Below are 24,766 nucleotides of genomic sequence, written 5' to 3'. Positions count from 1 at the left end.
AGTGGGGAAGGAGAAGAGGGAGAGGGGCAAGCCGACACTCCACACTGATCCTGGAGCCCAATATGGGGCTTGAGCTCACAATCCTGAGTTCATGACCTGAGCGGAAATCAAGAGTCCATCGCTCAACTTACTGAGCCACCCAGGCGCCCCACCACTTACCCTTTTTTTTTTTTAAAGATTTTATTTATTTATTTGGCAGAGAGATTACAAGTAGGCAGAGAGGCAGATGGGGGGATAGGGAGTTGTGGGGGATAGCAGGCTCCCTGTTGAGCAGAGAACTGGAAGTGGGGCCCAATCCCGGGACCCTGAGATCATGACCTGAGCCGAAGACAGAAGCTTAACCCACTGAGCCACCCAGGTGCCCCTCCCCACTTATCCTTAAATACATCCTCTAATTCCTTAATCCGGGAAGAAGTCTGTAAAAGGGGGAAGGGCAGTTTTCAGGATCTCCTCATAGGAATGAAAAATGAAATTTTGGTCTGAGAAGTACTTGGATTTATTCTTTTCAGAGTATAGAGTGCATCCGTTTGGGGAACCCAGGTAAATTAAAGCTCTGCCCCACCCCATCGCTATTACATTCAAGAGGCAGTGTGGTGCAGTGGTGATGGGCTTCTGCGTTGGCGTCCAACAGATACGGAACAGCTTCTCAGCTGAAAGTTCAGTCTCTGCTTCTTACGTATGAAAATTAGGACATACTAAGAGTGCTCAAACCTTACAGAGTTCGAGTTAGCATGTGACATTTTATTTACTATTGTAGTTTACAAGCATACTGACCACAAAGCACATTCAAAATCTAGACATGAAGATTATCTCTGATTATGTCCACAGGGCTTAGCTTGATAAATATTTGTTGAATGAATGACAGGCTTGAGGCTCTGACTTGATCCAGGCCAGGATCCATGGATATAACAAACATGATCATTTCCACATTGTCTGCTGAGGTCACATGTACTGTGGGCAAAGGAGATGGAAGATGGTGCTGGTGCGCAGCCCTGCTGCTCTCCTCCACCCAGGCTGGTCACAATGGTGAGGCCAAAGACTCCACCCAGCTCCTGGACCTGGCCTGAGGGGAGGATGTGACACAGAAGTAACAGAACAGTCTGTCTTCAAATTGCTTACAATCTAGATGGATGCAGAGAGAGGCAAGTGGAGGTTAGATCACTAAATAGGTCGCCCTTCAGCAAGTGCCCACCGTACTTCTGTCAACACCCACCGCAAACTATCATGACTTGTCTTCTTTGCCTTCCCAGTCAGGTACATCTGGGTTTCACTCCTAGGTGCACCTGAGGCACTGGGCAAATCACCTCTCCTCATGGAGGCTCGGTGTCCTCATTTTTTTTTTAAAGATTTTATTTTTAGGGGCGCCTGGGTGGCTCAGTGGGTTTAAGCCTCTGCCTTTGGCTCAGGTCATGATCCCAGGATCCTGGGATCGAGCCCCGCATCGGGCTCTCTGCTCAGCAGGGAGCTTGCTTCCTCCTGTCTCTCTGCCTGCCTCTCTGCCTGCTTCTGATCTCTGTCTGTCAAGTAAATAAATAAAATCTTTAAAAAAAAAGGGGGGGGCACCTGGGTGGCTCAGTGGGTTAAAGCCTCTGCCTTCGGCTCAGGTCATGATCCCAGGGTCCTGGTATCGAGCCCCGCAACAGGATCTCTGCTCAGCAGGGAGCCTGCTTCCTTCTCTCTCTCTGCCTGCCTCTCTGCTTGTGATCTCTGTCAAATAAATAAATAAAATCTTAAAAAAAAAAAAAGATTTTATTTTTAAGCAATCTCTACACCTGGTGTGGGGTTTGAACTCACAACCCCAAGACCAAGAGTCCCATGCTCTACAGACTGAGCCAGCCAGGTGCCCCCTCAGTGTCCTCATTACAGAATGGGAATAGTCATCATGGTTCCTGCCTCCTCGCGCTGGGTATGGACTCAATGAGATGGCGCGTGGCAGGCTCTCGGCACAGGGTGGGCACGTCGAAGGCCGTTGGCTGTTGTAACTGCTCAACTCCAAGAGGGCGGGGATGCCGCTGTCTCCATCACCACGGGACCCCTCGCGTTTGGCTGACACTCAGGAGGTATTTGTGAAATAACCAGAGACTAGGGGTGTTGTGCAGCAGGACACATGGACAGGGGAGGGCCGTGTGGTGGGAAACGTGACTGGAAAGGCCTTTGTATCCCAGGCAGTGAAGAGCCACTGAGGGTTTCTGAGGAGGCCAGGTGTTGGGTGCTATCGTCTGTGGGACAGGCTGAGCTTAGCCTGACCTCACTGTGGGCTCCCTTCCACCGACATGACCCCCATCTGCCCTGCATTGGAGAATCAACACCAGTACTCGAACCTCCAGACTTGCCAGATGAGAGAACGCCATCTGGACTCACTTGAAGGCACTTGAGTTCCCCAGGGGACAGAAGTGGTTTGGCCCCTGGCACGCAGTGGATGCTTACCCTGTAGATCCACAGTCCCACACTTGGCATTGGGACCTCTGAACTACAGAAGTCCTCCCACTCTGGGTGTGTGCAAAACAAACACCTCTGGCTTCATTGAGTACCTGGTGACTTCAGAGGCCTCGAAGGAACTTTCTGGCAAATGACAGCTTCTACTTCCTGAACACGTACTATGTGGTCAGTCATTACACATGCATAATGGCCCTGCTGTGGGATAGGTATATACTCTCCCCGTGTTTCAGGTGGGGACCCAGGGGCTCAAAGGGGTGACAGGACTACCGCAAGGGTGCAGTGCTGGGCAGGGGCAGGGCCAGGTCTGTCTGTCCTCAGAGCCTGTGCCCCCAAACATTGCTCTGAAGCCAGCTACCAATGGCTATTATCAGGCAGAGGAAAAGGGAGCTTTCTCTGAGCTACCAGGAGAGGACTCAAGACCCATGGGTCCCAGGGACAAGCTCCACCACAGCCCAGCTGTGTGACTTGAGAGGCCATGCCCCAAACCTGAGACCCCCAGTCTTTACCGTGAAGTGAGGTTCTTGTGGGGTTCTCTGCTCTGGGCTTAGCGTCCACTCTTTCAACTAACGAAGCAGTGAGCCCCTACTGTGGGTCAAGCACTATTCCCAGCAGTGAGCAGAAAGAACCAGGTTCCCTGCCCTCTTGGGGCTGACACAGAACTCAGGAATAAATGAATAAGGAAGATCATTTCGGAGTGGTAAGTGCCAGAGAGAAAATGAGGTGACATGGTGTGTGCAGCAAAGGGCAGGGCACTTCTTCAAGTGACTGGCCAGGGAAGGCCTCTCCCAGGAGGTGACGTTTGGGCACAATTGTGAATGACAGGTCGTTGGCCGTGTGATGAGGAGGGGACAGAACGCTATTCCCAAAGATAGGAAGAAGGCCAATATAGTTTATGGAGATGAAGAATGGAAGTTTCTAGTAGAAGTTGGCAGAGACTTATGGGCTGTGATAAGTAAGGAAGCGGTAGCTACTGCCAGTAGATCTTTTTGCCAGTCATGAGTCTGTGGCAAAAATGCAACCTTAAGGGGCGCCTGGGTGGCTCGGTGGGTTAAGCCTCTGCCTTCGACTCAGGTCATGATCCCAGAGTCCTGGGATCGAGTCCCGCATCAGGCTCTCTGCTCGGCAGGGGGCCTGCTTCCCTCTCTCTCTCTCTGTCTGCCTCTCTGCCTACTTGTGATCTCTCTGTCAAATAAATAAAATCTTTTTTAAAAAAAATGCCACCTTAAGATCTGGAGACCAGACTACATTCCCAGCTGACCATGATGCCCAGTGCCCATCTCGCCAATGCTGTAAAGTCTCAGGGTTATTCAGGCACCAAATGGCCGGAGCAGGTGAACTCCCCAGCTGGGCAGAGAAGGCATGCTGTGAGTCTGACTTTCCCCCCCGCATCTGGCACAGTTGACTTTTACTCACATGAGGGTAGGGGTGCCTGGACTCTGGAAAGCTGTGGAAACATGACAGATCTGGAAAGGTGGTCCATAGTACAAAGATGGATTAGGTCTGGAAAGCTCATCCCTCCTTTTTTTGCAGAAATCCAAAGAGCTCAGGACAAGGCTTCCCTCTTGAAAAAGCTCTGGATCTGAGGTAGGCGTCCAGCCTCCCCGCTCCGCCACTGGGAGGCCCAGTTGGGATGTGGTCAGCACAAGGTAGGCTGAGGCACTGGGCTGGCAGTGTGGGGCAGGTCTCAGACAGTCCCTGGTTCTAGTCCCAGCTCTGCTCCTATTGCCTCACAAGTAATAATACATCTCTTTGGGTTGTTGGAGGCATCGATGCAATAATGTATCTCAGTTGCTTAGGCACATAGTCCAGCTATAAAACCGTAGCCCTTGTTATGAATAGGGAAACTGAGGCACAGGAAGCCCAACCAGGAAGTCTTGTGGCCTGTGTTCTAGTTAGTTCAGGCAATTCCTTGCCTATCTCTAGGCCTTAGTTGTCCTATCCATACAGTGGGGAGCTGGCCCCCAAAACTCTAAAGGCTCTGCCATCCTGAGACTGTGTCTGGTTCTAAATCTCCAGACACGGCTAGCTGCTCCTGCCATGATCCTTTCACCCCGCCTGTCCCCACTCCTTGGCCCTGCCCCAGAGAAAATGCCCAGGTGCCACTCCAGAATGAACCAGCAGCCTCACAGCTGCCTCCTCACCTGTGAACACAGTTTCGATACTCGCTTTCTGCCCGGTGGGGGGGGGGGGGCTTTCTCTGAAGCCCTTCCAAAATCCTCACAGGAATGCTAGGAAGTGGGTGTTGATTCTCTTCCCCTTTTACTGATGATGAAATGGGCTGATAGAAAGGGAACAAACTTGCCCTAAGCCCCTCTGCTGGAAAACGATGGAGGAATTAGGAATCGGAATCCCAGTCTGGCTGACTTCAGACCAAAGGAAAGAGGACACGTTGCTGAAGCTCAGGCTGGAGGGGATGTGTGCCCCGGGGCTCGAAGAGCCATGGGCAGCACGGGGCAAAGGCAGAAGCAGCGGACACTTGGTCTGATGGCAGACTTTATTCAGACAGTGGAGACCTGCCCTTCTCAGGTCTTTGGAACTGGTAGAGCCCTTCCTCCTGGAGGACACCCAGCCTGGCACCCAGAAAACCCTCGTTGGCAAGGACGGGTCCAGAACAGGAGCAGTGGCCCTGAGACTCCCCAGCACCAGGCTGGATGACGGATTCTCGCTCACACCTGGTGCTCTTTGGGCAGCTCCTGGCTCTCCTGGGAGCCCTGCTGCTCTGCCTCCTCCCTCCTGGGTGGTCCTCGAAGCCACTCATCAGTGGTTATGACAAATTATGACAAAGGATGTCCAAGGGTCAGTGTTCAAAGAAAAAGAACAAAGGTAATGGCCAAACAGTCCTCTGCCCCTAGGGAAGGTGGGAGTACGGGCAGCGGCTCAGGGCCTAGGCCAGGCCCCTGACATGCACGCTGGGGGGGTTTGTGATGCCCAGCTCCTCCCGTAGAGCCCTCAGGGGCTGCTCCCAGCGCCGCTCGTAGTACAGGTTGAGGACACACGGGGCTCTGTGCCCATTCTGCACCGCCCATGGGATGAGCTCTGAAACCAGCACTCGTAGGCTCCTGTGGGGCAGCAGAGGAAAAAAGACATAAGGTCCACAGGGCCGGGTGTGCTGTATGCCCAGAAGTTGATCTGCATTTTCTGCCTTCAAAAACACCTTAAAATGAAGGTAGTTATTATCCCCATCTTATTATCCCCAGCAGCAGATGAGGAAATGGAAACTCAGGTAAAATCTTGTGCCCAAAGCCACACATTTTGAATATGCCAAAGCCCAGATTTAAACAAGGGCTACCTAACTCCAGGAACTAACACTGGATTTGCGACCCCCTCCCCCATTCCATGGTCTGACCCAACACTGAGGCCTGGCCCAGGAGACCCTAGAGTCCTGTGAAACATCGAGGCTTCCCTCCATTGCCCTGGAGACCCTGAGCCAGGCCAGCTTCTCCCTCCTGCCCTGATCTTTCTACCCTGGCTTCCTGGAGAACCACTGGGGCTGCTCGGGAAGGCTGCATGCTTGTCCCATTTCCTGGAGCCCGGCTCCTCTGAGCTCTCCCTCAACCCCTCGCCACCTCAGCACTTACTGGGCACTGAGTCGGATCGGTCCAAAGAGGGCACCCAGGATGCACATGGGCAGGCCGGTCTGGACAGCCTCAAACCACTTCACCACGATCTCCCCTGGGGGCAGGGCAAGGGACGGGGTAGGGGGTGAGGAGAGGCCATGGTGCTCCCGCCAGGAGAGAACAAAGCATCTGCTCCTCTTTGCTCTCTCTCGTGCCCAGGCCTGGCCCCTGCTGGTCTTTGGGTGAAGGAGGGGGTCCAAGGAAGAGCAGGAGATAAGGGCTGGGTAGGAAGCTTGGGCTCAGAGCACAGAGGACTCCAAAAGCCAGGCTGAGAAGTCCAGGGTGGTTCCTGTAGGCCGTAGGAGGTGTGGCAGGTTTGAGAGCAGGGAGCCCGATGCTTGGATGCGGCATCGGCTCAGGAACCACAGAGGCAGTGGAACAGAGAGGGGACGCAGGGCACAGATGCTACCAAGACGTTCAGAAAGTGGAAAATGAGGCATTGAGCCGGCTGACTGGTGGGTGTCAGGCCCAGGTGGACAGACTGGCTAGCACCCTGTCCCCCCACCAGCCCCAGGGCCACCAGGGGTCTCCACTCACCCAGGATGTTGGTGGGCATTCCCAGCAGGGTGTGGAGCATGTCGTGGATCTCCCGGTACCGCTGGATCACATAGGCCAGCTCCTCGTCGTCCACGAATCGGGTGGGTGCTCGGGTATCTGGGGAGACCCTCTGACAACCGTGAACCTCCCCTAGATCTCTTCCCAGCTGTTCCCAAGGCCAAACTAGCCAGCCTCTCCCGGACTGTCAACCACTCCCACCAAACTCATACCACGGATGGTTTCTGCCCACACGGGCCAACAGGGGATGAGTCCTCGGGTAGGCAACATAGTAGCAGACACCCCCATGGCCTACCCTGACACACATAATGTCCAAGCCTGTTGGAATTTATGGCAAAACAGCTCCTGGCAGTAGGGGGAAGCGATGGGTGCTTAAGGGGATAAGGTTTTAGTTTTACAAGACAGAAAAGCTCTGGAGATTGGTTTCACAGCAATGTGAATATATTTAACACCACTGAACTGTCCGCTTGAGATGGTTAAGATGACAACTCTTTTTTTTTTTCTTTAAGGTAAACTCTACCCCCAGCATGGGGCTAGAACTCACAACCCTGAGATCAAGAGTCACATACTCCTCCGACCGGGCAGCCAGGCCCCCCTGAGATGAAAACTCTTTTTTTATTGTGTTTTTTTTTTAACCACAAGTAGAAATAAAATGGGGAGAAAAAGGAAAAAAGAACTTTCCAAGGTCCCTGATACTTTCTTTTTTAAAGATTTAATTGGGTCGGGGGGCAGTGCCTGGGTGGCTCAGTCGGTTGAGCATTTGTCTTGGGCTCAGGTCATAATCCTGGGGTCCTGGGATCAAGTCCTACATGGGCTCCCTGCTCAGTGGGGAGTCTGCTGCTCTCTCACCCAAATAAATAAAATTTCTTTATATATTTGAGAGAGAGAGAGAGAGAGAGAGAGAGAAAGAGATGGTGGGTACACATGCGGGGAGAGACAGAGGGAGAGGGAGAATCCCAAGTAGACTCCATGCTGAGTGTGGAGCCCAACGCAGGGCTCGATCCCAGGACCCTGAGATCACAACCTGAGCCAAAACCAAGGTCAGTCACTTAAATGACTGTGCCACCAAAGTGTCCCTAATTTTTTTAAGTAATCTCTACACCCACCGGGGGGGCTTTAACTCATAACCCCAAGATCAAGAGTCACATTTTCCACTGACTGAGCGAGCCAGATGCCCCAGCCCCGACCCTTACCATGAGCTGTTCCCAGCCTAGGGTGCTCTCCCCCACCAGCCACAGCTTTACCTTGACAATGCCTACCTGTCCTTTCTTTTCCTTTTTTTCTTAAAGATTTTACTTATTTGACAGAGAGAGAGAGATCACAAGTAGGCAGAGAGAGAGGCGGAAGCAGGCTCCCCGCTGAGCAGAGAGCCCAATGCGGGGCTTGATCCCTGGACCCTGAGATCATGACCCGAGCCGAAGGCAGAGGCTTAACCCACTGAGCCACCCAGGCGCTCCCATCTGTTCTTTCTGACTCGCTTTAAGTGTCCCAGCTGCAGGGAGGCAGTCCGTGACCCTCAGACTGCTCAGGTCCACATTACTGTCTCTTGCAGTGTTCCATGCCTTGTGATGTGCAGTGCACGTGCCCCTCTTCCAGACCTGGACTTTCCACTACAGCAGCCCCTCACCCCAAATGGCCACCAAGCCTGGAAATGGGACAGCTCCAACCTAGCTATGCTGTGGTAGGCATCAAATGCACACCGGGTTTCGAAGACTTGGTGTGAAGAGAACAATGAAATCTCAGTAATTTAGAAAGAGCGATTACATGTGGAAATGACGGTATTGTCAGTACGCTGGGTTAAAAAAAATAGGCTATTGGGGCACCTGGGTGGCTCAGTGGGTTAAGCCGCTGCCTTCAGCTCAGGTCATGATCTCAGAGTCCTGGGATCGAGCCCCACATCGGGCTCTCTACTCAGCAGGGAGCCTGCTTCCTCCTCTCTCTCTGCCTGCCTCTCTGCCTGCTTGTGATCTCTCTGTCAAATAAATACATAAAAATCTTTAAAAAAAAAAATAAAAAAAAAAATAGGCTATTAATGTGTTTCTTTTTGCTTTTACCGAAGTGGCTAACAACAGATTGGAAGCGACCTATCGGCTTGTGGTCGTTTCTGCGAGCGGTGCTGTAGCGGCCTTTCTGCTGCCCACGGCTGCTGGCTGCTTTGTTCACTGCTAGACTGCCAGGGACTTTTCTGACCCCAGGAAGGGATGTCAACTGTCTCTCTGTGACCCACCCACTGCCTCTCTGAGTCCTCAGCAGCACCCATGCAGAATGGGAGCAGCCTAGTGTTCCTGTTTCCCAAGCATGGTGTCAGCCTGTCCAGAGCCCAAAGGATTTGGTGGTTTCATTGCTTTCGGGCTGTTGGCTCAGTGCCTTCGTCTGTGGTCTGTGATCTCACTGGGTCCCGGTTCCTAATTTCTTCTCCAGGGAGTTCTACGTGCCGTGTGAAGCTGAGGGTGATCAGAGTGACAGCAGTGACATTTACGGAGTACCTACTATGTGCCAGCACTCTATGAAGTCCTTCGCATATGTCATCATAAGGCATCCTCACAACCATCTGGGGGTAGACACTTTAGGATCCTCAGTTAAAGATAAGAAAGATGAGGTTCAGAGAAGTTGAGTGAGTTGCCCAACATCACACAGCTAAGCAAGTGGCTGAATCAGGATTTGAAACAAAGTCAACTGGATTCCAAAGCCAACAGCCTTAACATCCATTAATTATAAGCCACTCAAGTGCCCTGGAAGATAAACATTAGGTCCCCTGCCTTCAGATAAGGAATAGGAAGCTCAAAGAGGTCCAATGATCTGCCCAGGGCCATAAAGCTGAGAAGAGAGGTAGGATTCTAATTCAGGCTACTCTTAACTCCAGAGCCCAGGCCCATAATCTTGATGCCACAAGATGACCATACCTTCCACCAATGACAGCCTCAGAGAGGGTGGCCTTACCTTGAACTTTGATCTCAACCTCTGCTGGGACAAAGGTGTTCCTTCACATTCTGTGGGCTGCTGGTTTCAGTGCCCTACAAGTGTCACAATCTCTATGGCTATTACCACAACTAGTGCTGAGACTGGACAGGGTGCCCAGGGAGGCCCTGGCCGTCCCATCCCCTCCACAGCAACAAGAGGAAAGGCTCTGGGGACTTCAGAAGAAGGTGGCCACCCTGGTGGGTTTCCCATGGATGAAGTAACTTGCTTCCTGTGAAATCCGAGGAGATGGTAGGAAATGAGGCAGGAGCAAGTGTCGGAGAGTATGGGGAGAAGGTTATTATCTCAGGGACAAACCAGAGCAGTAGCTTCTTAACCGCCCCCTGGGGGATATTTGCCATGTCTGCAGAGATTCATGGCCGTCGTGACTTAGTAGGAATGCTACCCAAAGCCATGGAGAGAGGCCAGGGATGTGGCCAATCATCCCGGAAAGCACCGGGCAGCCCCTACAAACAGAGAATTATCTGTTTCTGAGGCACCTGGGTTAAGCATATGCCTTTGGCTCGGGTCAGGATCTCAGGTTCCTGGGACCAAGTCCCGTGTCGGGCTCCCAGCTCAGTGGGGAATCTGCTTCTCCTTTTCCCTCTCGTTCCCCCCAACTCGTGCTCTCTCTCCTTCTCTCAAGTACATTCACTGTATCTCAATTACTGAGAACAGTGTTGTAGATTCCAAGCAGTCAATAAATATTTGACCTGAATTTTTATATGAAATTTTTTCTTCCATTACTTGATTTCCTCCCCAAACCAGAGTATTAGCGCCACGAGAGCAGGACTTTGTCTAGTTCACCATTCTATCCCCAGCTCCTGGAACGATGGGTGGCACACGGCAGATCCTGAACGCGTGATGAGTTCCTCAGGATTTGGGACTCTCTCCTCCCTGCCTGGGACAGAGACTGCCACAGCCTGTCATACCTTGGGGAAAGCACTGTCTCTGAAACAGGGGGACATAATACAGCAGATAAAAGCATGATCTGGGGACGCCTGACTGGCTTAGTCAGTGGAGCATGCAACTTTTGATCTCGGGGCTGTGAGCTCAAGCCCCACACCGGGCATAGAGACAGACTTAAAAATAAAATCTTTAAAAAAAAAGGCAGTTAGTGAGTACGAATTCATACTGGCTGTATGGAATCATCAAATTGCTTAAGGGCTCTGAGCCTCATTTCTTCACCTATTAAAGGGGATAATAATAGGACATACTCAATAGGGAGGGTCAAGCATGAACCTTCTTGCTGGGAGGGTTCAGCAAGATCAGGTATGAGCCTGGCAGCTGACACCCAGTAAGCGGCTATTAGATACTGGCCAGTACTATTGTTTGGACGACAAAACCTTGGGACAAGAGACAAAATGCACACTGGCCACGGTGGCCACTCAGGACTTCTCCTTCCTCAGGAAGTCACTCCCATGCCCTTCTCTGCCTTTCCTAGGGATTGCCAAATGCACAGAAGCTGGAAACTCACATTAACATCCAGGAAACGGAGATACTCTTGGCCAAGGGAGCCCTCAGGCAGACTACGGAGCTTGTCGACGTCAAGGGTGGACAGTGAGATCCGGGGACGCTCCCTGCATGGCAGAAGGCAGGACTTAGGTACTGGGAGGGCAGCTGCAAAGGCAGCTGAGAGGTCCAGCTGGAGCAAGGGTATGGGAGGCGAAGCGGCAGAGAGCAACAAAGGGGCCACAAGTCCTATTGCAGCACCTGCTTCTGGCCAGGACGGTGGCAGGGACTGAGGAGACTACCACAAGCTAAGGTCATGGTTCCGGCCTGCAACGGCATAATCTCAGGAGCAAGCCTCAGGTGTGAGCCAGGTACTCACAAAGGGCACTGCAGGGGCAGGGGTTATAGCTAGCCTGTTATGGGAGCAAAGGGAAGGCAGAGGGCTCTATGGTGGGATCTGGGCTGAGGCCACCACATTGCACTACCCATAGGTCATCATAGTGTATATATGAATGGCACCCATGGAGCTAGGCAGTGCCCAGCATGTGCACATGGCCAGGACACCAAGAAGAGCTCCCTAGAGGAACACAGTGTGACTCCAGAGAGGTCAGGATCCCCAGAGAATGTCCCAACCCCCCAGGTACAGCTGGGACCTACTGTAGGATCTTGGCACCCTCTGGATCCTTCCTCATCTGGTCCCTGAGGACCTTCAGGGCACAGTGTCCTGTGGTCTCCCCTAGAACTGCGACCATGTCTAAAAGGAAAGAAATGGGGACAAATGGAAGATATGATCCTAGGTATCAGACCTGGTCTGAGCCTCCTACATGATAAACCAAAAACTTATCTATCTCTTAGTTACAAGGATGCGTGTTAAACATTTAGCAAATCACGTGGCACACAGTAAGGGCTCAACGTATGTACCTATCGTCATTATCATTGTTATTAATCTAACAGGCTGAGATGGCTCTGGTTAGGACAGCGCTCGAGTTTATAAGTCACTTTTACACCCATTATTACAACGGAATATCATGCCTCCATTGATCACAGGCTTTGAAATCAGAGTGCTAGGTTTGGGTTTAGGTACAATCCCTGTCTAAGTGAACTTGTGCAAAATGCTTCACATTTCCAAGCCTCAGGGTACTAATTTATGAAATGTGGAGAACACCCTTCTTACAGGGTTAATGTGAAAAATCAAGAACCTCGTGCAAATAAAACATTTAGTTCAGGGAGCAGGTGGCATATGGGGTCAGTGAGCAATTAGCACTGTCATTTCTATTCGTAGAAGAAATAATACCTTCCAGACTTAGAATCCTGAGAATGAGAAAACTACTGTAGAACCCTAAGATGTTCCAGTCATACATCCAGCAAACATTTATTGAGCATCTGCTATGTGCCAGGCACAACCTAAAATACTTCTGAGAACAGTGCAACAGGGCGGTCGGGGTGTCTGACCTTATAAACTTGAATATTTAGTGGAATAATTTGATGTATGTTATAACGAACTTTGTAAATCATCTGTTTAGTCCACGGGTTTCTCAATGTGGCTGGTTGACAGAATCTTCCGGTAGGTGGTTATTTTAAAAAATAACTTTAAAAATGCTGGCCCTTCCCTCCCCTCCCCAGGCTCGGGCTGATTTGGACTGAGCTCAGGGTGGGACTCGGGCATCTGCCTTTTTGTGAACCTTGCGCGTGGTGATGAGATGCAGCCGGGTTTGGGAACCCAGACCTAGTCTACTCTCCAGTTACCCCTAGGGGGCGGGTAGAGGAAGGGGCGGGCACCTGCCCAGGTTCCCAGGCCAAGGGCGCGCGCCAAGCCCCCGCTGCCCCCCCCCGGGAGCGCCGGACGCGGGCGACCTTACCGTGGCGGTACGGGTTATAGAGAGCCATTCCCGCCGCGCCGGCGGCCAGCAGCGCCTTCTGCAGCGGGGAGGTGGGGATGTGCCCGGGGTAGAGCAGGCCCGCGCCATGGCGCACGCCTCGGAGCGGCACATCTACTGGGCGAGGAAAAGGCCGCGGTCAGAAGAGCCCGGCACCCCAGGCCTCCCTCCCGCCTCCGCCACTTGCCTGCAGCCGGTCCCCGGGGGCCACCGAGCGCGCGGAGAGGGCGCAGGGCCGAGCGCAGCAGCGTCGCCATGGCAGCGGGCACCCGCCGGCGGCCGCGGGAACCGGCGCGGGCAGGGCCGAAGCTGCAAAACCCTCCAGCCGCAGAGCGCCCAGAAGGGCCTTTGAAGGAGGAAAAATCGTAGCACGGACAGGAGAGGGCCCTATCGCTCAGTATGAGAAGGAAACCCAGGCGACCTGTCTACTATCTATTCCCACCGAAGCAAAACTCCCCATTTCCCCTCACTCCCAGAAAGGGTGCCCGAGTGATCTCCGCTCGAGGTTCAGCGTCGGGCCCTACTGTCCTCTCTTCCGTGCGTTTTCCCCGAGGCCAATAAGACGAGAACCTCTTCCGGCTAAGAAACATGGCGGCACCCATGGTCCGGACCACATTTGGGAGGGGGACCGTACGGCACTTCCGTTCGGGTGCAGCTACTTCACCAGCGGGCGCCGCGCGGGCTTCGGGGATGGGGTCCCGCGGCCTGGCGCGGCTGCACGGGCTCTTCGCGGTCTACAAGCCCCCGGGGCTGAAATGGAAGCACGTGCGGGACACCGTGGAGCTGCAGCTTCTGAAGGGTGAGCCCCTCGAAGCAGACCCACGATCCTGCTCCTGTTCTCCCGGGAGTCCATCTCCGCTTCCGATCCTCCTGGCCAAATGAAGTCATGTGACCCAGTCCTCTGGGCGGAGCGCTTTCCTAATCAAGGAGTCTGTACACTCCGTTATTCCTCACTTTCCCCTGCGTTCAGATGGCTAAACAGTATTGTCTGGTGTCATAGGTAATAGAGTCAGATTTTGAACCCGCGCCTGATGCTTAACTGCTGCTGTTCGCTACATCGTGGACTTTCTCTTCCATGTCTCCGTACCTCCCAGTCTCACCTGCCCCAGGTGTCTGGACAGAACTGACCTGATGTCTTGACCTTTGTGTACTCAGGTGTCAATGCTGGGAAGGCTCCCGCTCCTGAGCAGCGTGTTCGTTTCCTGCTGGGTCCCGTGGGGGACGGTGAAGAGAAGGCGCTTACTCTCACTGCCACCAGTGTGCCCACCCTCACCAACCATCCGCTGGGTAAGGCACATTGAGGCAGGGGCTTGGGTGTCATTTCCCAGGCAGTCTGTGCTCAGAGCCAGTGTCCCTGTGCGTGCTCAGACTCTTATCCCTTGAAAGGCCACAGCGGGGATGAAGGATTTATTTGACCGGGAATAGGCAAATTTTCCTGCAAAAGGGCCAGATAGCAAATATTTTAGGCTTTGCAGGCCGGATTCTGCCATTGTAGTGCAAAGAACCCGTAGGCAATATGGAATGCAGTGAGCCTGGCTGTGTTCCAATAGAACTTTATTTATGGAAAGTGACATTTGAGTTTCATATAATTTTCCTATGTCACAAAATATTATTTTCTTGATTTTAGGGGGATCATTGAAAAATGAAAAAAAAAAATTTAACTCATGGGCCATTGAAAAAACAGGCTTGAGGATTTGGCTTGGACTGTAGCTTGCTGGCCCTTTTAGCTATGCTGGGATTCCAGATGGGAATTGAGACCCTCAGGTAGAAGTCCTAAGGCGGGACTTTTGGGCTCTTGGGAAAGAGTGACTTTTTAAAATTTTTTAAAGATTTTATTTATTTATTTGACAGAGATCACAAGTAGGCAGAGAGGCAGGCAGAGAGAGAAGGGGAAGCAGGGTCCCCGCCAAGCAGAGAGCCTGATGAGGGGCTCGATCCCAGGACCCTGGGATCATGACCTGAGCTGAAGGCAGAGGCTTTAACCCACTGAGCCACCCCACCCAGGCACCCCAAGAGTGACTTTTTTAGTCAGCAAAGCTGCCCAAGAATGGAACTAGTTGTAATGAGCTCCCTGTCACTAGACAAGATTAGGAAGACTGAGGGATTCAGCCAGAAACTACTAAAATCCCTTTGGCAGTGATATTTAGTGACTCTACAGTATAGCAGTAACAAGTATGTACTGAGAATCTCTCCTGTACTACATACCATGTTAAGCTTTTAGCAAGTACCATTTCATTAAATCTTCACCACCACGTGAGGTGGGTCCTGTTCTCATTTCACAAATGAGGAAACTGAGGCTCAGTGTTGACATTAAATAACAAAGCCTGGATTCAGTAGGCACTTAACCATCCCGTATCCTTCCCCCGGATACCTCTTGTTCTGTGGAAGTGTATATGCTTCTGGCTCATTCCTACATACGTTCTTTTTTTTTTTTTTTTTTTAATAGCGTCATTGAGGTATAATTGATGCACATTTTAAAAAATGTTTTTATGGGGCGCCTGGGTGGCTCAGTGGGTTAAGCCGCTGCCTTCGGCTCAGGTCATGATCTCAGGGTCCTGGGATCAAGCCCCACATCGGGCTCTCTGCTCAGCAGGGAGCCTGCTTCCTCCTCTCTCTCTGCCTGCCTCTCTGCCTGCTTGTGATCTCTGTCTGTCAAATAAATAAATAAAATCTTTAAAAAAAATGTTTTTATTTTAATTTCTTTAAAGATTTGATTTATTTATTAGAAAGTGTGAGCAGGGGGAGAGGCAGAGAGAAAAGCCAGACTCCCTGCTGAGCAAGAAGCCCAGTGTGGGACTGGATCCTAGGACCCTGGGATCATGATCTGAGCCGAAGGCAGACGCTTAACCAACTGAGCCACCCAGGCATCCCTCATTAGTTATTTCCTGAGCACCTGGTGAGTTCTGGCCTTAGGGTTAGAACTTGGGACCCATACCCTGCCTTCAGGAACTTTCCACCTCCATTTTCTTACTGGGGTGACCAGGACTCTCCTTCTGCTGCAGCTGAGTAGGAAAGTTGCGTCCCAGTGTACTGCCTAGTCCCCTCAAAGCCTCTCACCCGGGGAACAATGATAGGCAGAGTAACAGGCCCTTTTTCTGGAGTCAGGGAACTAAGGAAATGGTTCTAGGCCCCAGATTCTGCAGTGGGGAAGCCCGAGAGTCCAAACTGCTCTTCGTTTGGGCTCCATGAGGCTACATCCTAGGAATGAAGCCATGGTGCAGGCTGAAGTCATCCTGGAGGCTGGATCCAGCAATCCAGGGAGCAAAGGGACCCCGTTTGTTTGTTTCTAGTCTGTGGACCAGCATTCACCAGCCTGAAGATTGGCGTGGGACACCGGCTGGATGCCCAAGCATCTGGGGTGCTTGGTAGGTGGTGTGGTGAGCCCAGGGGTGCAGTGATACAGTCTTGGGAGAAGACCCTGGGAGTGGGGGGAGGTGAGGGATGGGGGCGAGTTACCATGAGCCCCGCCCACTTCCAGCCTGACAGCCATTGCCCGCCACTGCCTGCCTTCCCTGCTTCCTGCCCCAAGTCTGGTCAGCTAGTAGAAGGGGGGATGTCGTAATTGCCCACCTTTATCAAGTGATGTCTGCGTGTCACGTGCAATATGAAGCCCTTTACACACGAGTTTTCATGACAACCTTATTAGGTAGGTGGTTTATGATTTTCACGAGGAAAAGAAGGGTCCAGGAGCTTAGGTGACTGGGTTTGGGTCATGTGGCTATTGACCGCCCCTGGTCCAGGGAGCAAAAACTGTCATCACTTGTGTGGGGTAGCCAAGCGCGTGACTCTGGCCCCACTGGCCAGGGTCTGAATGTCACTGGGGCTGGACACACAAAGCCCTGAGTCATGAGCCATCTGTGTCCCTAGGGTCAGGCGGTGGCCACATCCTCCATGGGCAGTAGTCACAGCCCCCTTATCTCGCTTCCTGGGGCACAGGCAGGCAGACATGATCTCATGCTCCCTCTCCCTGTCCTCCCGCTCCAGGAGTGAATGGAGGCTCATTCTCTCCTTCAGCCAGAGGGAGAAACAGGCAGGAAGAGGCAGGGAGTGGCCACAATGCCCCTTTTTTGGGCCCTTCCTTTATGCTTACTACTTCCTGCGCATTGCCTCAGTGTTCACAACACACACAGGGATCAGACAGTATCTTGTATCCCCATTTTACAGATGGGGAGCCTGAGGCCCAAGGAGGCTAATGGACATGCTTAGAGTCACCCCAGATTTGAGGGCAGGTCTGTGTGACTGAGCCACTGGTGTGTTTCTTTTGAGTGGATCAGAACTCCCTGGGTTCTTACTAAGGATCAAGGCCCCTCCCCTCCAGGAGTCAGAGTCAGTACAAATGGGTGGGCCCCAAAACCTACAATTTCATATCTTCCCCGGGGGAGCTCACTTGCTCCCTGTAGAAGAAACTGTCCTTGTCCTCTTGCTGGCTTTAGTAGCATCGGAGATGGAAGTATGGGGGTGGTGGTTGTGGGGGCTGGAGGTCCCAGGGCAACGGGAAGGGGGGAGGCAGGTGTGAGATCAGCCTGGGTGTCTTCCAGTGCTCGGCGTGGGACATGGACGCAGGCTTCTCACCAGCATGTACAACGCTCACCTCACCAAGGTATGGGGGCGCTGGGGACAACTCATTCAGCCCCCGGTCCTTTTCCTGGGGCTCACTGGCAGGAAATCTGAAGCTGAGAGGACTCCATGGGGTAACACCCAGGTTATCAGCCAGCCTTGTTTCATGGCTCGGTGCTGGAGGAGACTGTAGGGATAGCGTGGTAATGACCTCTAGCCTTACAGTGTGCTGTCCGCTCTGCTGAGCACTACACGTGGATTCCCTTGTGGGTGCCTCACCACTTCCCCACAAAGTGGGATCTGCTGTTAACCCATCTCACCGATGAGACCACCGAGGCACAGAGAGGGGATGTCATTTGCGCAGGGTTGCGTAGCCTGTAAGGAACAGAACTGCGATTTGCACCTGGATCTGTCCAACCCCAGAGCCTGGTCGTGACACCACTCCATCCCCGCTCCCCCGCTCCAAAACTGAGAGGTGGATGTCACCATCCAGGCATCAGGGAGCTTGTCTCTGGGCTGGGGCCGTGGAGTCTGGCACCATGAGTGGGGACAGAGGTGCTGTGTTAGGGGGCCTCCATTTTTAATGGTTAAGAGCACAGATTCTGGAGCCATATGGCTTCCTTTTGAAACTGACTTTTGCCCCTCTGCCAGCTGTGGGTCCCTGGGTAGATTACTTAACACTCGTGTTCCTCCATTTTTTCATTTGTAAAATGGGAGTGCTAATAGTACCTCCTCTCTAGGGTCACTCTGAAGTTTAAGTTACATGCACTGTACTTAGCACAGTCACTGGTGCATGGTAGATACTCCGTAAATTATCATCGCTGCTGCTGTCATCACTTCTGTGTGGCAGAGGCCGCTAGCCACACAGATCGTATTTGGAGGCTGGGGAGAAGCCAACCGGGTGCACTGGGAGGGGCCCGGCCGGAGCAGTTGTCAGGTCTCGTTAGAGAGGAGAGACGTGGAGGCACGGGGTGGTCACCGCCCTTTGTGGGCAGGTGCTTGCTGTCAAAGGGGAGTCTGGCACCCTTCCTGCGGGGGGGACAGTGGGGTGGCTGGGTGGGTGCTGAGTGCCTGGCTTCCTGCGGGGAGACCTGAGGACCCCCCCATCTGCAGCCTGTCTAAAAGGTCGGGGGTGGGAGCTGCTGGGCGCACCTCTCTCCTCGGTGCTAAGGGTGAGCAGGGACTCTGAGCACATCTTTCCTTCCCTGCCCCTGCAGGATTACACAGTACGGGGCCTCCTGGGCAAAGCCACAGATGACTTCTGTGATGAGGGGCGGCTGGTGGAGAAGTCAACGTACGGTGAGAGCCCGCAGGAGCCCAGGGCGGTGGGAGGAGAGCGGCTGTGGCTGCCTTCACGCTTGCTCTCCCTTGCTTCTCACCCCCACGCTGGCCACGCAGGCCCCGCTGACTCCAGCTCGCTCAGGCTGGCTGTCGGAGGCCTGTGGGCACATCGTTCTGTATCGCAGGTACAGTTGCCCGGTGCTCCCTCTGCCTCCCGACCTGGCACAAATGTCACCTCCCCAGGGAAGCTCCTCTAACCCCAGATGAACTAGATGGGCTCTGAGAACAGGAACCAACTAATGATTAGTGATTTCTTAAAGTTTATTTATTAGAGACAGAGCGTGGAAGGAAGGGCAAAAGCAACAAGGGAGAGAGAATCTCAAGCAGACTCCACGCTCAGAGTGCAGAGCTCGATGTGGGGCTCGATCCCATGACTCTGCAATAATGACCTGAGCCAAAATCAAGAGTTAGATGGTCAACTGACTGAGCCACCCAGGTGCCCCATGATTAGTCATTTATTATCTGGCTTCCCACCCCACACTGTCCCCGTGGGAGCAGGGACCATGTCATTCCAAGCCTGTGGTTACACGCAGTGCAGAGCCTGGGACATGGGAGGGGGGAGGGGGGAGGTAGGCGGATGGATGGACGGTTGGATGACTCATTCTTCACTTCTTACACTCCCAATGTTCTAACACTTTCTGTAAGATCAGTTATGTTTTTGTTTTGTTTTGTTTTAGATTTTATTTATTTGACAGAGAGCACAAGTAGGCAGAGCGGCAGGCAGAGAGAGAGGGAGAAGCAGACTCCCTGCTGAGCAGGGAGCCTGATGCGGGGCTCGATTTCGGGACCCTGGGATGGGGACCTGAGCTGAAGGCAGAAAATTAACTGACTGAGCCACCCAGGTGCCCCCAATTACATTTTCTTATTTGACAGATGTTTTTGGGCACCAGCCATGGGCCAGGCTCTTGGGGGGCGGATATATGAATCAGATGGGGTCCCCAGGCTCAGTGAACTCAGTCTAGCAGGGAGAGCTGACACACACCTCTGCATCTTGTGCACAGGATTAAGACCGTGGCAGAGTAACACTATGTAATCTGTACGGGTGGGTGTGTCAGCATCCAAAACACGTCCAGAGACAGTTACCAGGTTGACACTCTGGTTGGGAGGCAGCGGGAATTTGGAGGAGGGGAGATGCTTGTTAATAATGCTGAGCTAAATTTCTTTCTTTTTTCTTTTTTCTTTTTTTCTAAGATTTTATTTATTCATTTATTTATTTGAGAGGGAGAGAGAGAGAGAGGAAGAATGTGCATTCAGGGAGAAGGGGCAAGGGGAGATGATCTTAAGCAGGCTCCACACTGAGTGTGGAGCCCGGCACAGGGCTTGATGTCACAACCCTGAGATCTCGACCTCAGCAGAAATCAAGAGTTGGAAACTTAACCCACTGAGCCGCCTGGGTGCCCCCTGATCTAAATCTTAAAGAAGAGGGGTGCCTACTTAAGATCCTCTCCCTCTCCCCCTTCTTCTGGCATGCACGTGTATGCACGTGCTCTCTCTCTCAAATAAATCTTATAAAAACATTTTTTTTTTTGGTTTGGTTTCCCTTCTTATTTTATTTTATTTATTTGACAGAGAGATCACAAGTAGGCAGAGAGGCAGGCAGAGAGAGAGGGAAACAGGCTCCCTGCTGAGCAGAGAGCCCGACTCGGGGCTCGATCCCAGGACCCTGAGATCATGACCTGAGCTGAAGGCAGAGGCTTAACCCACTGAGCCACCCAGGTGCCCCTAAAAACGTATTTCTTAAAGAAGAGTCGTATGTCAATTATATAACTAAAAAATAATGTTAAAACCAAAGTAAATTAAAGGATTTTTTTTTTTTAATTTTTCTGAGAGAGAGAAAAAGCACAAACAGGAGGAGCTGCAGGCAGAGGGAGAAGCAGGCTCCCCATTGAGCAGGGAGCCCGATGTGGGTCTCGATCCTGGGACCCTGGGACCATGCCCTAAGCTGAAGGCAGACACTTGACCGACTAAGCCACCCCGGCGTCCCAAACCAAAGCAAATTAAATGCTGGGCAGAAACCCAAGGGCAGAGCTGCAGGAGGCAGGATGAAGAAGTGACATGCTCCAGGAGGGCTTTCTGGAGGAGGCCGCATTTGAGCTGGGCTGTCGAGGAGGGAGGAGGCAGTCGTGGTGGGTCCATTTCAGGTAGAACAGCAGCATGAAGAAAGCCAAACAGAGGAGATCAGAGGTCTAGGCTCTGCATGAGCTGGCAGACCTTTGGTCACCACCCCTGTGCTCAGAACTCTGGCCCAGCTGGGCCGCAGGGTCCGCCTCCTGGCAGTCTGTGAGAATCCCTAGGCCTAGCTGCTGCGTGCCCTAGTCACTCGGGACCAGCAGGCGGAGCTTCTCGCCATCTGTGTCTACTTTCAGACAGATGGCACTCTCCCTCCCAGGGTCCCTGGCATATAAAAACCCAGACTGAGGCTCGGGGGACCTGGCTTAGAATGTTGGATAAGCCATAGTACGGCTTGGAGCCTCCTTTCCCAAAGAAAGTATTCTTAAGTTGGAGTCCGTGAGCCCCTTAAAAATGTCCTCACAATGCTGAGTTCAAGCATAACTTTCTGAGAAGAGGGTCCTGGGCTTTCGTAAGAGTTTCAAAGGACTCTCAAGCCCCTGAGTGGGAGCCCTGGGACCAGAGGTTGCCCTGGGGCCCCTCCAGGTTCCAAGGATGGGGCTGGTTTGAGGGAAGGGAGTTTGCCGATTTGTTGTGGCCTGTCCTCGGCAGACACTTGGGGGTGACCATCCCTTGGCTTTTCCAGATCATGTGACCAGAGAGAAGCTGGACCGAATCCTGGCCCTGATCCAGGGTTCCCATCAGAAGGCCCTGGTGATGTAAGTGGGGCCCCATCCACACTCTCCTGAGTGGGGCCCTTGAGGGGGTGCTGGGAGAGTAAGAAGTCAGAAGTGCCCACTGGGCTCCCTGTAGGCTCCGCCCACCCTGGGGCAGATTCTAAGGACTTTTCATTTTGGAGCCGGAAAGCAGACATGGACCAGCCCTTGCTTCCACAGCACCCAGAAGTGTTTCTTTGTGCCAGGCCAGCCCCTGGGGAGACCAGGGGGGATCAAGAGACCCCAGCTAGCCTCAGTGAGAGTTTATGACTTAGTGGAGAGGGAAGCCAGGAACCCAGATCACATGACCTAGAGCCAGTGGGCGGGAGCAGGCAGCATGCCCATGACGGGAAGCCGGGAGACTGCAGAGGAGGCCAGAGCCTGCGTTTAGGGATTGGAGGGGACAGAGAAGAGGGCAGCTGGAGGGGCAGGGAAGATGGAAAGTGAAGGAAAAGCTTCAGGAAAGCTCTTCACGAGGGGGGCAGGGCCAGGGGTAAACTGGGCCCGGCTCCCCATCCCACGCCAGCCCTCTTCTGATCCCCAGGTACTCCAACCTGGACTTGCAGACCCAGGAGGCCTATGAGATGGCTGTGAGAGGCTTGATCCGGCCTATGAACAAGTCCCCAATGCTGGTAACGGCCATCCAGTGCATCCACTTTGCGCCTCCGGAATTCCTCATACGTAAGTTGCCCCAGGAAGTTGGAGCATGAGACGGGGCTCCTGGGTTTGGGGAGTCACTGTGGAATGCCCTTGCAGAGGCCAGCCCATGCCCGCCCTGCTGTCTGCTGGCTACCGCACCAGCGGCCAGCTGCCTTCTCAGCCTTGGACTGAACTTGGCCCATCACAGCACACACAGGCCTGTATGCTGCCAAGTTAGCTTTGAAGCCAGAGCTTAGCGAGCAAGTTTATACTCAGCGGTTCATTTCCAGTGCGTCCCAATGTTTCAAGTAGCCGTGGGACATCAGACAGCGCCCTCACCTCCCCAGTCCCACCCAGCTCAGCCCCTCCCTCCTTCCTACTCTCTCCTCCTCGAGTCATAAGGGCTCCTTGACTGTTGACCGGGACTCCCAAAGATAAGCACCTTGAGTACATTATCTCTTGAGATTCCTCACCACCCATTTTACAGATGAGCCTTAAGTCTTAGACTAGAGCTGCCTTCTGGAAGTTAACCTGCGCACAAATCCCCTGGAGGTCTTGGGGGATGGGGAGCAAACTCTGATTCTGCAGGTCTGGGTGGAACCCAAGGTTCTGCACATCTAATCAACCTTCAGGGCTGGCCCCTGGGCTGCGCTTTGAATAGCAAAGCCCTGGAGAGCTTGGTCTTCTGTTAAGGTGATCACATAGCCAAGAGGTATCACGGTGAGGATCTAGATCAGATAACCGGAGGCTGTGCGCGTAACCTTGGGATCTGTTGTATGTCCCCGACAGAGGTGCAGTGCATGCATGAGACACAGAAGCAGCTGAGAAGGCTGGTGCATGAGATCGGCCTGGAGCTGAAGACCACCGCCGTCTGCTCCCAAGTGCGGCGCACACGGGATGGCTTTTTCACCTTAGATGATGCTCTCCTGAGGACCCATTGGGACTTACATAGCATCCAGGATGCCATCCAGGCTGCAGCTCCCCGGGTGGCCGCAGAGCTGGAGAAGAGCTTGGGGCTAGGGCTGGGCACCCAGCAGCTTCAGGGTCCTGGCCGGCCCTGGGACTCTAGGGAGCCGAGCTCTGCCTTGGGGCCGGAGAGCTGTGCTGGGCATTGACAGACCCTGCGGCTGGCCTGGCGGGACAGTGGATGGATAAGAATTGTTCATGAGCTGGAACAAGAACTGCGGAATGCAAAAGTAAAGGAAGCTTTTCTACATGTGACAGGAAAGTCTGAAACTGTAAGAAAGAAGGTCAACAGACTTGACCCCACGGAAAAGGAAAAACTTTTCCTATGGAGGAACAGATGATAAATGATAAGACAGATCAAAATACTTGTAATATGTTTAAGAATGAATATCCAGGGGCGGCTCAGTGGGTTAAACGGCTGCCTTCGGCTTGTGATCCCAGCGTCCTGGGATTGAGTCCCGCATCGGGCTCCTTGCTCAGCGGGAAGCCTGCCTCTCCCTCTGCCTCTGCCTGCCACTCTCTCTACCTGTGCTCACTCTGAGAAATAAATAAATAAAATCTTAAAAAAAAAATTGGGGCGCCTGGGTGACTCAGTGGGTTGAGGCCTCTGCCTTCGGCTCGGGTCGTGGTCCCGGGGTTCTGGGATCAGGCCCCGCATGGGGCTATCTGCTTGGCAGGGAGCCTGCTTCCTCCTCTCTCTCTCTCTGCCTGCCTTTCTGCCTACTTGTGATCTCTGTCAAATAAATAAATCTTAAAAAAAAAAAATCCAAATGGCCACTAAAAACCGGAAATGATACTCAGTATCTCTAACAATGAGAGACATACAGATGAAAATAATGACTTTTCCTTGCCTTTCCAAACAACAAAAAGAGTATCTAATATTGGTGATGATGTGAGAAAATGGGCAGTGGGTGCTATTGGTAGGAAGGGGAAGGTACAACTTAGAAACCTTTTAGGAGTAACTTGGTAGTACTATGTGTCAAAATTAAAAATACTCCTGCTCTGTGACTTAGCAGTTCTAGTTTCAGGAATCTGTCTTCTGGCATAAATTGCAGGCAGTTCTAGGTACTTAGAAGGTGATAGCTACAATGTATAGTAACAAATAGGAAACACATTACCATCCATCAATAAGGGACTGGCTAAGCAAATATGGGGCATACAGGGCCAAAGGCTCTACTCTCCGGGAGCCTGGCTGGCTCAGTGTGTAGAGCACGCAATGTTTGAACTTGGGGTTGTGAGTTCGAGCCCTGTGTTGGGTATAGAGATTACTTAAAAAAAAAAAATTGAAAAGTCTCTATTCTAATAACCTCAGGAAAAGGATCAAAAACCAGTTTTTCGGGGTGCCTGGGTGGCTCAGTGGGTTAAAGCCTCTGCCTTCGGCTCAGGTCATGATCCCAGGGTCCTGGAATCGAGCCCCGCATCGGGCTCTCTGCTCGGCAGGGAGCCTGCTTCCTCTTCTCTCTCTCTCTGCCTGCCTCTCTGCCTACTTGTGATCTCTATCAAATAAAATAAAATCTTAAAAAAAAAAAAAAAAAAACAG

At 52.6% G+C, this 24,766-nt stretch overlaps 2 protein-coding genes across 4 annotated transcripts; one reads left to right on the top strand and one right to left on the bottom strand.

The window, feature by feature from the left end:
* Positions 1–4,919: 4,919 nt before the first annotated feature.
* Positions 4,920–13,160, bottom strand: LOC111145960 (coenzyme Q4). The gene is made up of 7 exons (XM_022501293.1): positions 13,086–13,160; positions 12,881–13,012; positions 11,679–11,775; positions 11,047–11,149; positions 6,594–6,723; positions 6,018–6,111; positions 4,920–5,498 (listed from the first exon to the last, which is right to left on the bottom strand). Exons 1-7 carry the CDS (start codon positions 13,153–13,155, stop codon positions 5,324–5,326), a joined length of 801 nt encoding a protein of 266 aa, XP_022357001.1. The 5' UTR covers positions 13,156–13,160; the 3' UTR covers positions 4,920–5,323.
* A 263-nt stretch (positions 13,161–13,423) lies between these two features.
* On the top strand, positions 13,424–23,671 carry LOC111145959 (TruB pseudouridine synthase family member 2). 3 transcript variants are annotated; one of them, XM_022501290.1, is made up of 8 exons: positions 13,424–13,697; positions 14,054–14,185; positions 16,189–16,263; positions 17,437–17,498; positions 18,673–18,754; positions 21,552–21,624; positions 22,166–22,302; positions 23,050–23,671. In XM_022501290.1, exons 1-8 carry the CDS (start codon positions 13,487–13,489, stop codon positions 23,373–23,375), a joined length of 1,098 nt encoding a protein of 365 aa, XP_022356998.1. In that variant the 5' UTR covers positions 13,424–13,486; the 3' UTR covers positions 23,376–23,671. The 3 variants fall into 3 exon arrangements, with proteins under 3 accessions (XP_022356998.1, XP_022356999.1, XP_022357000.1); XM_022501291.1 differs by lacking the exon at positions 14,054–14,185; XM_022501292.1 differs by lacking the exons at positions 13,424–13,697; positions 14,054–14,185 and adding an exon at positions 16,377–16,544 and having other exon boundaries at positions 16,201–16,263.
* Positions 23,672–24,766: the final 1,095 nt, after the last annotated feature.

Source organism: Enhydra lutris, unplaced genomic scaffold, assembly GCF_002288905.1.
Source record: "Enhydra lutris kenyoni isolate GAN:26980312 unplaced genomic scaffold, ASM228890v2 scaffoldscaffold13, whole genome shotgun sequence".
NCBI lineage: Eukaryota > Metazoa > Chordata > Mammalia > Carnivora > Mustelidae > Enhydra > Enhydra lutris.
This window is presented reverse-complemented; position numbering and strand designations above follow the sequence as displayed.

Bases quoted from the DNA above. Each gene is read 5' to 3' on its own strand.
- LOC111145960 (XM_022501293.1), bottom strand. From the start codon at position 13,155: ATGGCGACGCTGCTGCGCTCGGCCCTGCGCCCTCTCCGCGCGCTCGGT. The intron at 11,776-12,880 runs GTAAGGTCGCCC...CTTTCCTTTTAG, and splicing joins CTATAACCCGTACCGCCACG to ACATGGTCGCAGTTCTAGGG. The intron at 6,112-6,593 runs GTGAGTGGAGAC...CCCTGCCCCCAG, and splicing joins AATGCCCACCAACATCCTGG to GGGAGATCGTGGTGAAGTGG.
- LOC111145959 (XM_022501290.1), top strand. From the start codon at position 13,487: ATGGCGGCACCCATGGTCCGGACCACATTTGGGAGGGGGACCGTACGG. The intron at 14,186-16,188 runs GTAAGGCACATT...GTTTGTTTCTAG, and splicing joins CCTCACCAACCATCCGCTGG to TCTGTGGACCAGCATTCACC. The intron at 16,264-17,436 runs GTAGGTGGTGTG...GGTGTCTTCCAG, and splicing joins CCAAGCATCTGGGGTGCTTG to TGCTCGGCGTGGGACATGGA.